The sequence below is a fragment of the Diabrotica undecimpunctata genome, chromosome 8 (assembly GCF_040954645.1).
Source record: "Diabrotica undecimpunctata isolate CICGRU chromosome 8, icDiaUnde3, whole genome shotgun sequence".
NCBI classification, from domain to species: domain Eukaryota; kingdom Metazoa; phylum Arthropoda; class Insecta; order Coleoptera; family Chrysomelidae; genus Diabrotica; species Diabrotica undecimpunctata.
Window position 1 is genome coordinate 67083706 of NC_092810.1, and position 14579 is coordinate 67098284.

Here is a 14579-nt window from a genome sequence, read left to right on the forward strand (position 1 = left end):
ATAATACATATACGGTGTCAAAGCCATATAATCAGATATTTAAGAAGTTATAAATTATTATAATAAATGTGATACTATATATACAATTTTTTTTCCAAAAAAAATTTTTAATACTAAAAAAACTAAATACATACTCCAAACTATACTCTTAATACTAAAAAACCGATTCTTTCAAATTTAATTAATGTACTAGGTAAAATTGTTTATAAATAATAATTTAATACTGTTAGTAAAGAATATTTATTTAACATAATTAAATTTTAAATAACAAAATGACAGTAAAAAGCGACTTAAGAAAAGGTTTGTGCATCCCGTAGTTATTAGCTGCTTTGTTTTGGATAATTTTGCAATAAAAATAAGATAAATGTTATTATTTTAACGTTGCACCCTAGTTTAAAAGAGCAAATATAGTTCAGTAGAACCCGAGATATGTCATTTTATTCCGGGCGCTCTATCTTGAAACTATGTTGGATTTTTTGAAGAGAGCGACTGGAACTTCATTCGGCCAGCCCCACTCCTTTTATTCTAGTCGAAACGAAAAGTACTCTTTGTTTATAACACTCTTGTCTTCAGTTACAAATTAGTCCATTTACTTGTAATCTTACATTAATCTTAATTTCCTGAATTTTTATAGTTTCACCGTGTATAATTGTGAAACATATTGATTAGTAGCTTAATTATAGTTTGTTCAACTTCCTGCAAACTATATATATATATATATATATATATATATATATATATATATATATATATATATATATTGCCTAATAAGTATTGAGGAAATGCTTGCAATCATTTCCTCGGTTTAACTATTAACCAATATTTGCCAACTTTCAAAAGTCAAAGGTTTTTATTTTATGCAGAGGGCAATACACTTATTTGATTAATCGTAGCATTTTAGTGAGATTATTATATAGCTTCGAAGCTAGTTTGGGACGCAGTCTTTTATAAAGTTTTACCTTTGCAACAACTATAGTGTAATAATTCAGTAGCTGTCAATAAAACTATATTTTACCCCACGACTTCAACTTTTTATTTCATCATCGTCGATCAAGAAGAATCGAAAACAGGGCATTATAAACAGCTCGAAATTATAATTACATTCGAATTGTCTACTTGTTTAAACAATTTTCAATAATGTTGTTTGCTAAAAGGTTTGTTAAAAACTTTGACTTTTCTAATAATAGATTAATTAAATTCAGCCCTTCATGTTGTTAATTGACGTCAGTGATTTAAATGACTATCTTGGCTGTTAAGATCGTAGGACTGACTTTTTTCAAGTTGTGTTTTTAAACAGCTTTCCAAATATTTATTGCCATTTAATTTTAACCAAATTCTATGGAATTATTTTAAATGTTTCTAAGCTTAAAAAGTTCTATGCATTCTTAAATCATTTTGTGTATATAAATGTAATTTTAGTAAACTTTTTTCCATATATTATTAATATACGTCTTAACAAAGAAAATAAGCCCCGGAATATTGAGGTCGATTTCGGAAATATTTCGATTTTGAGGAAAAAATTCGTAAACAAATTAAATCTGGCGCATCTTTTGCACACAATTCAAACACCATAATATCCTTAACTTCAGACACATTTAAACTAATTTTAATAAATAATAAAAAAGTAATTAACAATATTCAAAAACAGCGATTTTGTTGTTCATTTTGCAATAACTTTTTTGTTTAATATCCGATTTAAATTTAGCATATCTCATTTTGTGTATTTTTTTCTTCTGAAAATGTCTGTTCACGTCAAATCTCTATATAGACAAATGTCATAAGTTATGAGCAAAATAATGAGTTTGACATTTTGATTGTTTATTTAAACGTATTTTAAATAAAAAATTGATGAATCTGTAGATGAGGGTCTTTTTGTGTTATCTCATACTACACATTTCAACTGTCAAACGCGTATATGCAGTTATGACGAAAAAATTCTTATTTTTTTACGAACTTGATTGGTCTAGATATGAACACTAAGGGGACCCACTTTTCGTTGAAGTGAAATCTTACTTAAAGCATTGTTTATATTACAGAGGTGGTTTCTTCCGATAGCGCTTCTTGGCAGAGTACAACTTCACCGGCAAAACCTATGACGCATGACAAAACTTACTATTTCCTACCTTATTGGGATAACAAACCGTGCATGCATATAAGATCCGTTTGGCCAGATCATCGAAGGAGAATGTACAATTCAAATATGATAACAAAGATTGTTGAAAAATTTGTAAGTATTTTAGACTTATTGTTTTAATTTATTACTTTTTTTTATTTTTTTTTTTTCATTTTCAGAGATTCGATACCTTTAGAAATATATTTTTACAAGAAGTTTAAAAGTGTTTTCTTTTTGAAAATTTAATTTATAGGCATTATTATATTTATTTATTTATTATATTATTTTAATATATTTTCCGGACAAAACTATATTATCTTGGATATACATTTATTTATTTATTTAAGTAATCCAATATGTTTTCTTAAATCTAGATTACTTATTGATCAAAGAGATTTCACACATTACTCAAAATTTAGTGTATCCAAGAAAAGACATAAATTCATGTTAGGGTGGCTTTGCGTAACTGGATAATTTTATGGTCTTGCTTTCAAGTATAAAGGGACTGTACGTAGGAAAACTTTAAGTGGTAATAATCTACCACACGTATAATTTCGTTTGAGAGTTATGCTTAGTGCTTTCAGTGCCATGAAAATTGTTTGAATAGTCTATCGTAAAATGTTAACTTCAGTTTAGCTTGGAATTAAACGTTAAATCAGTATATAGATACCTACATATTATACAGAGTAAGTCACCAAAACATCTGCTTCCTTTTATGTGAAATAGTATATTGTTCTAATTTTGTGTAAACAATAATTTTATCGGTGGTGGGTTAGTATAAAATATGTTTGTAAGAACGGGACACTCGAAACAAACTCATACAACAAACACAAAAAATGACTTTTTTTCGTATGAAACACTCTCCATATCGTAACCTTTTTAGTTTGAATTTAAACATAAATTTTCATGAAAGTTTCTCATAACTTAACGTTGCGACATTAAAGTTATTTCTGGTAAATCCAGTGTATTGTAACTACCTTTTTTTTTGTTTAAATATATAATCTTTTAAATACAAATTCTAGGCTTTATTTATCATCCGAAAGCTAAAACGGGTTTCACATATTCTTTCATCTGTATCTATCTCTTGCACTTGGCACGAGATATTTTATTAATTAACAAACTTATTCTTTAAAGAAACTCCACCAGTAAATCTTATGCTTTTGATAAAAACCAGCAATTTTCTTAAGATGGGAAATTTAAGAATTTCTGCTGGCTTAATATTTTCCAGAAGTTACTTATCGGGAATTTAAAGACTTCTGGCTCAAATTTGTAGTTAGTGGTAGTGAAAGTATTTCACAATAATGTCACTAAAAATGTTTATTTACAAAAGACATAAATGACAGTTTCTTCTTTTTCAAGTTAGACATAATTTAATATCTCATGCCAGTTTACTCAGGGTCTGAACTGCTAATATTGCCGACAGTTTTCTATAAATTATTTAATAGTTCAATTCTTTAATAATCTTTTCAATAAATTTAAAAACAAAAATTTTTCATCATCTTCTACTTCTTTCGATAATTCCATTTCCAATACTCCATCGAATACATCCAATAACTCATTATCCATCACCTACCCTCTACTTCTCAAAATTACTCATTCAATGTTTCTTTTCCTCAATTATCTGACAAAAAACAGAAAGACCAACTCCAAACCCTCAAGTCTATCCAAAACAAAATTAAATCTCACAATCTAATAATCAGTAAAGCAGACAAAGGTAATTGTCTAGTCATTCTAGATCAAAGTTTATACAACGACAAAGTCACTATATTCCTTTCTGATAATAATTTCACTCTACTCCCCGAAGATCCAACAAAAAAGTTCATCAACAAAATCAGAGCCACCAATAAACTTTTCGCAGAATTTCTTTCAGAACATGATGCTCCATATTACAAAATACCTAGCAACCCATTGACACCCAGACTGTATGGTTTACCTAAGATATACAAAGAGGGCATTCCCATTTATATTGAATCTCATATATTGAATCTCATTAACAATATGACGAACTTCACCCCTAGCTTTTCAGTTAAAAATACCATTCATCTAGTCAACAATCTCCAACAAATAAATCTTCATCCCAACATCACAATGCTTTCATTCGATGTCAGCAATCTCTTTACTTCAGTTCCCAAACAAGAAACTATTAATCTGGTCCACTCTCTTCTACGAGCAAATTCTATCATGATGCTACATATATAGGTAGAACCTGTAGATCACTAGCTTTCTGTTCCCTAGAATACACTAAAAGAGAGAACACTTCACAACATCTTATACAACAGAAACATACCCTCAACATCCCAGAAGACGTCTCCTTGTTACATAATATTCCTCAAAAAAACTTTCTAAAATTAGATCTGTATGAAGACTTGGAAATAGTCAAAGAGAAGCAAAGAAGCCCCAACTGCGTCAATCGCCATGTATCTTTTAACCGTGATTTTCTAACCCTTACACCGACAACTCTTCTCGTAGCTCACATTTCCCAATTTGCCCTAGCTTCTTTGCTTCGAGCTTCCTCTATAATCGTCCACACCTTTATTCCTATTCAATAATTGTGTCTCTTTAAGCCACATCTTTCTTTACACTATTGTCACACCTCCCCCCCTTTTTTCCGACCCTATTGTTAACCTCATAACTACCCATGTCCATTATACTTTACTATTTCATATTTATCTCTACTCTTTATGTCTACATCATATTCCTGTCCATCTTACTTTCTTTTATTATTTTTCTGTCATTTCATATATCCACCATCTACTCATTAGTTTTAAACTCAGTAATCATTCAAACACAATTCACAGTCCAACAATTTATCAGAATTCACTATTTCCTTTTCTCAGACACAGGTCCATCTGGTCTCACCTTCCCAATTATTAATTTAAAAATCCTTATTCAACCATTGCTCCCCTTTCTTAGTCAACAACTTAGTACAGCACACTCATCCATCAAATTCGTGGTTTATATAAACCGAATTTAATATAACCAAAATAGATTTTGCTTAGGGTGCTAGATGCTTTAAGCATGAGGGATCTCTATTATCTCTAATTTGTTGAATAATTCACTTATTATTTCCTTAAACCCACCCCCACTCTTTAGTCAATTCCTGTACCTTTATTCTTTTCAAGTCTCTAAGGAGTTCATCCTTCTCATGCTAAATTTAATTCCATAGGTTATAATTTTAATTTCTTCAGCCGGAAGATTTTTAATCTTTAGTCAATTTGTTGAGCCCACTTATATAAACCTTTTACCATACGAGCAGTGAAAAACAATTTCATTTAAAAATGAGGTCTTATATTAGCTACAAATATGTACAATTCAATTTTACCTTGTCCTAGATGTGATCAAAATAAATGGCAATATCATATATCTAAGCTAATCAGTCACAAATACACCTTTCAGACCACACTCCATACGACAAAGAGTAACATGGGCTGCCTAATACATACGTCGTTCTCTTAAACATGATCTTTACCCACGGTTCGTAGACTTACTACGGTTGCCTTTTCCGCCTAACCAATGAACATTAAGCCCGAAACTGTACTCTCGTGACGTAATTCTTCATCTTCAACCAATCAACACTGCAATCGACCTGCACTCTACATTCAGTTTCAATCGCGAATAAATGGGTTTTGAGTACTCTGGTGACGTAACTCAAGCATCCCCACCCCAGTCGGAAGAGGCAACCGTAGTAAGTCTACGAACCGTGACCTTTACCTCCATCGGTAATTTTACATCTTTCATATCCAAAATTTAAATAATAAAAAAATTTTAAATCCAAACACTTGGATTGCTGTTATCATTTTTAACATCACTAAAGCTTTTGAATCGGTTGGCTGCAGTAATATTATGTATAACTAACACTGTTCCATGGTGCATTGACATTCTTGTTTTGACACGTGAGGCAAGGTTATATGTTGCCTGAAGTTAAATCTAATAAAATCTTAAACATTTTTCATTTTTAAGAACAATATGTACATTTCTTGGCAACTTTAACTTCTGTAAAGGGATTTACCCTAATATTTTGGTGGCTCAGGCATGTTAACCTGTAAGTATAACCATTTTGCTTTTTTAACATTAGTCAACATTTCAATCACGTTTGCTTTAATTAAATGGTTCATACTTATTTTAGGCTTTTAACCTGATGATGGAATTATTATTCCAAAAACGTTTGTTATTTTAATGTAGCCCTTTTTTTTAAATATACCTACTTACAAAGAATTAAACCTCTTTTTTGTGATACGTGGTATACAGCCAGCTGCAGGAATTTATTTTCCTTGTGGATTTTATTTATTAGTTCGTCTTATAGCTACCTCTATTTTATAGGTGCATGCTATCAGTGCAAATACTTTAGCTTAAAACGCTACAATCAATAAACAAACTATATTAGGAATAGAGAATATCCGTGATATTAGAACAAGACAAAATTGACAAAATACTTATACAATGAGGAGTTTGTCAGAAATGTGTGATGTCTCCATTGTTGTTTAATATATTTTCTGGACACCTCAATCATAATTCATAATTACAGTTACCAAAAAGAGTATAAAAATAAACGGCGTCCCAATTAAAACTCTGCCGTATGCAGATGACACTGCGATTATTGATGATAACCCAGAAGCTCTTCATTAACTTGTAAACCAGGTAATTTAGGAAAGAGATCCACTGGGCCTTAAAATAAATACCACCAAAATGAAGATAGTAATTCTGCATCTGTATCTGTAGAGTAGGGAGCGCGAGTCAACTCCCGCGGCACTTAGGCCACAATTGATCAAACATTGTTGTAGTTGACCAACCAAAAAGATCACCAAGTCCTAAGGGTCTTAGGCCTGCCACCTTCCCAGCTATTTGGTCAGTAATTCGGTTGCCTTGATTTTCATTATGTTCTTTAGAGAACCTCAGAATGATGTTATTGCTATCCGAAGCTTAAGTCAGTGACTCGTGACACTTTATTGCTAATCCTGACATGACACGTGGTCTATTCAAAGATACCTATCAACTTAAAAAGAAGAGCCTTTAATCAGTGTGTCCTGCCTGTCCTTACATATGACGCAGAGACATCCTAACAAGGACATCTACACGAAAACTACAAGTGACGCAACGTAGAATGGAAAGATCATTGTTAGGCATAACGTTGCGAGATAGGGTAAGAAACGAAGAAATCTGTAGAAAAAGTGGTGTAGAAGACATTATAAAACACATAGCCAAAATTAAATGGAGGTGGGCAGGACACGTCGCTAGAGTCAAGGATAATAAATGGACCAAAAAAATCTTGGAGTGGAGACCGAAAGCGGATAGACGAAAACCGGGAAGACCAACCACAAGATTAACTGACGACTTAAAGAGGATTTGTACCAACTGGATTGCAGCAGCGCAAGATTGATCTGAATGGATTTTTTTCGAGGAGGCCTATGTTTAGCAGTGGATGACTATGGGCTGATGATGATGTTAATGATTCAAAGTTAGTAGCACTTGTCTACTGTTCGTGCAGATTATTATGGTTTTCCCGACTATAAATTTGCGGGTTATCTGCTTTACGGCTATGGAGATACCGTAGTTCCATCTGAACTACGCTGGCAGCTATTTTTTCGTCTGAACTACGCTGGCATTTTTGCCAATACCCCACTTTATTCTTAGGTTCAGTGATCTGGAGTATATCCCGCATTTTTCTATTTTGGAGCCATCGGTGTATATGCAATACGCATTTGTCACGTTTGACATCCTGTACTGTCCTGTTTTTATTTTGTAGGTTTTAAAACAAACTTAAGTTTGAGTCGCAGCCTGTCTGTAGCAGGAGTAGTGCATTCAGCTCCTCCCTCTAGGAATAACATCTCAATCGTCCCATTCCTACATCAAGGTTTGCGTCCGCTGAGCGCAGTAGCATTATTGTCACCAGCATCACCTGTTTGACATACACATATGTCTAAAAGGGTGATGTCAATGACCAACTTCATTGCAGCAGTTCGTGTTGTTTTCATGGCACCTGTTATATTTAGAGAAGCCATCCGCTGAATATGGTTTAGATTGTTGATTGGTGTTGCCTGTAGCACGTTTGGTACCCAAACAATCATGTTTAGAATAAAGATGTTCTTCAAAGACTTAATTAAGAAAGAGGGTTTATTTCTAACATTAAAAGGAAAAAAACTGCTTACCTTGGTCTTATGGTAAGAACAATAGAACAAAGCTTTAGAAATTAATAACCGAAATGAAAATATATAAGGCAAGAGGGGACTGGGAAGATATAAACACTTCTGGTTTAAAAATATAAGATTGGACTGATTTTGACTCACATTCACTGTTTCGATCTGCACAAGATTATTCGCTAAGATTGTTACCAAACTTAAATAGAAGATGGTACCGTAAGAAAAAGAAGAAACACTGCATAGCATTATTCAGAGAATCTAGAGCTTTTTCTAAATAGTTCAAGTATACACAGTGGTGTCTATTTTCCGCCATTTAACACTAGAAGCACGGCCCTTCCAATTTTGACCCATTTTAAAATTCATCTCTGTGCAGTAAATATTTTATATTTGTTATAGCCTTAAAATATTATGATATTTTGTGAATTATCAGGTACATAATATACTTAAAACTATATGTCTACTATAATAACTAATTTTTTGTTTTTTTGTGAAAATACCTTAAAGCGCGGATAGGTTATACTAGATCCAACTATCTATATTAGTATAAATTATTTACAATTGATACATACTAATTTATATTGGAGTTTAGGGTGTTACTACTTATAACTAATGGAAATAGAATGTCGAAATACATAATACCGTCTGAATGGAGGGGATAACATACTTACGTTCGCCAGATCATCCATTGCGACTTGCGACCATCACGTCGTTCAGTCGAGTTTGAACTAAATAGTGAGGTGCTAGTACGTGTTTTTTTACTTTTATTAAGTACATCTATCAAGTGTCGTGTCTATGAATAATCGGCCCTTTACTCATTAACAACTTGTTGATGCAATGAGATTTTTCCGGGAGTATCGCTGTTGAAGGTCTGATATATGTTCTTATCTTATACAAATATACTATTTCGTACTTTTATGTATTTTGTCGTTCTGATGTAGAATGTATTTTTTTAGTGAATAACGACAGCCTATCTAAAGAAAGCAGAGGACGTGGTCGACGAAGCAGAGCTGAAAGTAGACGTGGCAGTAGTCAACCATCGGTCAGAGCAGCAGGATGTAATTACGATGTTCTTTCTCAAATTCCTATTAGCTCAGAAATTATAGCTCCTGATGGTACATTTTGGAAGATCTAAGCATTATGTAATGCATCTGCTGGTAGAAGAACACATCAAAATGTTTTCAAAGATATTTCCGGGCCTACATCATATGCCAAACGCCGTGTCGATGAAACATGTAACAGTGCTTGGCGACTTCTTATTTACGATAAAATTTTGAAACATATCACCAACTGTTCAAGAAGCACGCCGAGTTCATTCAAACACTTGGTCTCTAATAGTAGAAGCGTTAGAATTATTTATAGCTGTAATATATGTACGACGAGCCATAGGTGCTGAAGTTATAAATTTGAATTCGCTATGGTACGAGAAATGGGGCAATGCTTTTGTTAAGGCGGTATTGCCACGTGACAAATTATGAAAAATAATGAAATATCAAAGATTCGATGTCAGGTCTACACGATTGCAGAGACTAAAAAACGACAAGTTTGGATTGGTGTCAAAAATTTGGTACAATTTTATTGCAAATTCGCAAAGCAGCTACGTTCCAGAACCATATATCACTGTCGACGAGCAACTATTTTCATCAAAATGTAGGTGTAGGTTTACTCAGTTTATGGCTTCAAAACTTGATAAATATGGGCAATAATTCGGGATGGCCTTGGACAAAGGCACAAACTACATTGTCAATGCTTTTTCGTATTTAGGGAAAGACGAAGCGAAACCAAATAACGAGCATATCGGTGATTATGTGGTAAAATAGTTGATGCAACCATTTTAAAAAAGAAAAATGTTACGTGTGACAATTTGGTACTATGAATGGTACTCTTTGGTACTATGAATAAGCTTTACCGACGTGAAATCCCGGTTTGTGTGAAGTACGCGAAAGTAAATTTGGACAGTACAATACTTCTAAAGACAGTTGATATCGCATTGACTGATTATCAGGCCAAAAGCAATAAAAATGTGGTCATACTTAGTACAATGTACTCGGATACATGTACAAATTACATCCACTGAGAAAAAGAAACCAGAAACTATTGAATTTTATAATGTGATAAAATATAGTGTTGATGTAGTGGCCAAATAGCATGTAACTATTCAGTGAAGGCATCGTCTAGGCGTTGGCCACTTCACACGTTTTAGAATTTACTGGGCTTAGCTGGAATAAATATATGGATCTTATATAAATCCTTGAATAAACTGCAAATAAGTCGCAGAAATTATATTCTAAAGCTAGGAGAAGAACTCTCAGAAAAATACGCAGCGACTAGAGCTGCTGTCAAACGAGCTGCCATCCCAGGTGAAATCGATTAACCTCAAAAAAAGCGAACACGTTGTGGAATCAAATCACAGTGCTCTGGAAACAAATCATTTAAAATAATCATAAAATAAATATAAATAAATATAATATATTTTGCTTAAAGTTTTCTTTTACATTTTCGACATAGGTCATACGGGTCAAAAATGACTTGTCTGCGGTTATAGGACTGGCACTAATGTCCTCGCTTCTAGTGTTGGTAGGTGGTCATACATGATGGTTGGTCACAACCTGATTAGATCAAATATAGGTCAAAATAAACAGTAGCGTAAACTAAGAATAGACATGTATTTAGAAAGAATAGACGGGTATTCATGATTTTGGTACATTATACTCTGCCCTCTATAAAACGAGTTACAGAAATTTGTTCATATAAGATAAAGCATTTATTAAATATTTTAGAGATTGCTACATAGTTTACAGATACACGTTACTATATACTTTTGGTATGAGATGGTAACTCTTAGTACCATCCAACGTAAATGGAGCTACATAGCATGTCCACTCCATATGATTTTTTTTATAAATCCTGCGTTTATTATTATGTTCTGTCCTTTGTGCTAATCGCAATGTGTAAAATGAATTTTACTGTAGCTTAACTATAATGAATGGCAGTTTATGCTTTATAAACACAAAATTTTTTTAGTTTATGTATTTCAATTTGCCAACTACATGTTATCGCGATTTTAAGGTATATCATGAAACTTTTGCAGTTACCTATGAGCCCAAATGTAAAGACCGACAAGGAGTATGTGCATATTTTACAAATTTAGTAGCAGCTTACAGGTATTACCTATTTTTAAAACCTTAAACGACAACTATTATTTTCCTTTCCTTTTCTTCCTTTGCGCTATCCCAGTATACAAAACTAATATTCCAGAAAAGCTTTCTGTAGATGACTTTTAGCTCACATAACCACACTAGATAAATGTATAAGGTGCATTTAAAACATGATATCTCTTTTATTTGTTGTCTTTAAGTTATGTTCAAGTCATAAGTTAACGGTCCGTAACTTCAAAGAATTGGCAACACAGCTTACCTTGGTAGCACGTGTAGTTCAGCTCAGCAGGCCTTAAGAGGCCCAAGGCTTCAATGATTTTCCAATCCCCTATCCCCAAAAATTTCAGATCTTCTCTTATCTACTCTATCCATTTTCTTCGATAAAATCTTCTTTTTTTTTGTAACAGCCTCAATGTTTGTTATTAGTTTGGAATTCTTCTTTTTTTATTTTGGTTAATTTTAGCAAGTATCGTTATTTTTGGTTGTCCATAATCTGCATTAATTCGTTATTAGTTCTTCTTTGCTAGACATTCTCCTCTGTTAAACCTCCGTATATTGTTATATGTATCTTTCGCTCCAATATATCCAATTTAACTCTGTATCTTTATTAGATATTGCTTGCGTAAAAAATCATAGGTCGGATAACTATTGCATATATTTGTATTTTTGTGGCTCCGTATAGTTTTTACCGCCACAACATATTGGTTAAACTTACAATATTCTTACTATTTTAACTATTCCTTTCACGATTTCTTGGATATCTTTATTGTTATGTGCTCTATTTTTTTTTAAGCTTTATTTCTACGTAATCGAATTATTGTCCAACAATTACAAAACAGTTATCCTTAATTGGGTTACGTATTTTAAAGAATTATCCTAAATGATGTATATTTCCTCTCATCACAATATATTTTGTGATGAGAGGTGAAATAAACTGGCATAGATGCACAAGAACATTTTTCACCAGAGCTATCCAAATTTTCACAATTAATTTTTTATCGTTTACGACCGTTTATTTCACACTAGAGTTTCATTTGCATGGATAAAATTATGAAAAGTCTTGCTTGTTGAAGTATTATTAACAAATAACAAGGTTATTGACTAAATCCAGAGAAATATGCAGATATGCCTCTATGACTAAAATGTGATTACTGTTTGCATTTAAGCCACAGTGACAACAATATAAGGAACGTATTACAGGCGAGTAAAAAAATTACAATGTCATTATAAGTAAGAAATTTATTGCTTTCCCAATGTTTTAAACAACAACCCTTTAAGTTATAATAATTTATGATTTTTAGATCACCATATTCAGGTCCAAAAAAAATCTTTTGTAACTTAATCGAACACTATTTTAGAAAAAAGTGCACTACGAAATCAGAACTAAACTATCTGTCTAAAAATACATTGCAACTTATTTTATCCTTATAATGCAAACAATTTTTTCAAAACAAAATGCAATTATTTTCGCTTTCAGACAATTTAATTTATTATAGAATTTAACAAAGTCGTGATGACGTTGTTTTTGCTCCGATTTTTTTGCCAATTTTTTTGGTATTTTTCCTTGCTATTGCATACTGGGATAGCAAGTATATTGGTTCGCTACAAAGAGCTCTTTTAACCTCTTTCTCTGTAGTTAAATGACCTTTATCTACCTAGTTTTGGGTGTGACGTTTATTCAAAAATTTACGTGTAATAGATTTTATATTTGCCAATGTTGAAACCGTATATTTGTACATGGCGATCACGTAATTGATTTTTGGCTTCTCGAACACATACACACACACGCGGAGCGTTCAACCCAACCCCTAGTGACATGTGTATACCTCTGCTAGTCAGTGGGATCCACATGTCCGAAGATCAAACCGGTCACGCTCCAGAAGAGCTAATCATTCTGGATCGGTACCTATCTGACCCCCAGGTTTTTCCTCCACCCCTTAACTACGTCTGACATACGCAGTGAAGGCTTATGAACTTTACGTCGGGCGATTTGGGTAATGAACAACACCCTCCGTATCTACATGGTTGTGGTTAGGCCACCTGAAATTAAGGGGTAGCTAAAAGCTTTTCTCCCTAGTTACTTTACTGAATTTACTTGGTATGAGCATTACTTTGGACTTGATGTCCCTAGAAAGTGTGTGCCCTGCACGGAGGGGCATCAGCCTAAGCTGATGCCTCTCCGCACAGGAAAAGTGTGTGTTCGGTCACTCAGCTGCCGATTTGGCAAAAATTAATTTGTTCTCCTCGCCAGCTGAGCGCCTGACTGGTCTGGCCATCGAGCCCATGCTTGCCGCATATGGCCTCGATGCTCAGAGAGTCGCGTTCTGGTCTCCCAAATAGACCTGCCTTAAGGGCCTGAGCCAAAAAGTTGGCTGTACGAAGAGAGCATAAGGCTCTCTTTGTACTTTCCGCGTGCTTATGCATGTATGTGATAGGGGTCATTATCACTTGAATTATCCTTGAATTATGAATAGATGTTGGTCTATTCATTGTCACTATAATTAACTCGCGAAGTTAGAAGGTGTTTAACGGATTTTATTCTAATACTAAAGCTTAAAACTAAATATATTTTTTTTGGTGGTAAAATGCCAGACCCCAGTTGTTACCTTTTTTTTTCCTACTTCTAACCCGCGTTGTATTTGACTAGTCTGTGCCTATCTCAGTCTTTACGTTTACTTTTATGCTACTGGGACATATCCAGCTATTTGTTGTTTAGGCCGTCTATGTGTCGTCCTAATGTTTGCATCATAATCCGTTAGCTCTCGCAGCTTTCTGTTGGGGTGGTTTCTTATCTCATTGAATATGTCATATGCTTTTTTGTTCATTGTGTGAAGAATTCTTTTCTGCTTTGTATCTCTGTATAAGTATCGTAGAGGTACGTATTTCGGTACATTTAGTGCTTCTCTGATTAGCTGATTTTGAGCTACTTGCAATTTCTTCCTATTTGATTTGCATGTATGTCCCCATGCTGCTGATGCGTATGTTAGCGTTGGAAGGATTATGCTATTTGCTACCCTTATTTTTGTCCAGAAGTTTAATTTGCTTTTCCTGCCTATTAACGAGGCAAGTTGTATCTTTGTTAATTTCGCTTTATGTACTGATTGGTTAACATGTTCAGTGAATGTGAGCTTGTGATCAAGGGTCACTCCTGGATATTTAGCTTGATTGCTCCAT

General features: G+C 33.5%; 1 protein-coding gene across 1 annotated transcript in view; it reads left to right on the forward strand.

Moving 5' to 3' along the window:
- The window catches only part of LOC140448876 (otoferlin-like), a 576219-nt gene that overhangs the window by 458080 nt on the left and 103560 nt on the right, over positions 1–14579 (forward strand). The window contains exon 14 of the mRNA XM_072542001.1: positions 2037–2227. Within this exon, the coding sequence (XP_072398102.1) occupies positions 2037–2227 (191 nt within the window). The remainder of the gene's footprint in view (positions 1–2036; positions 2228–14579) is intronic.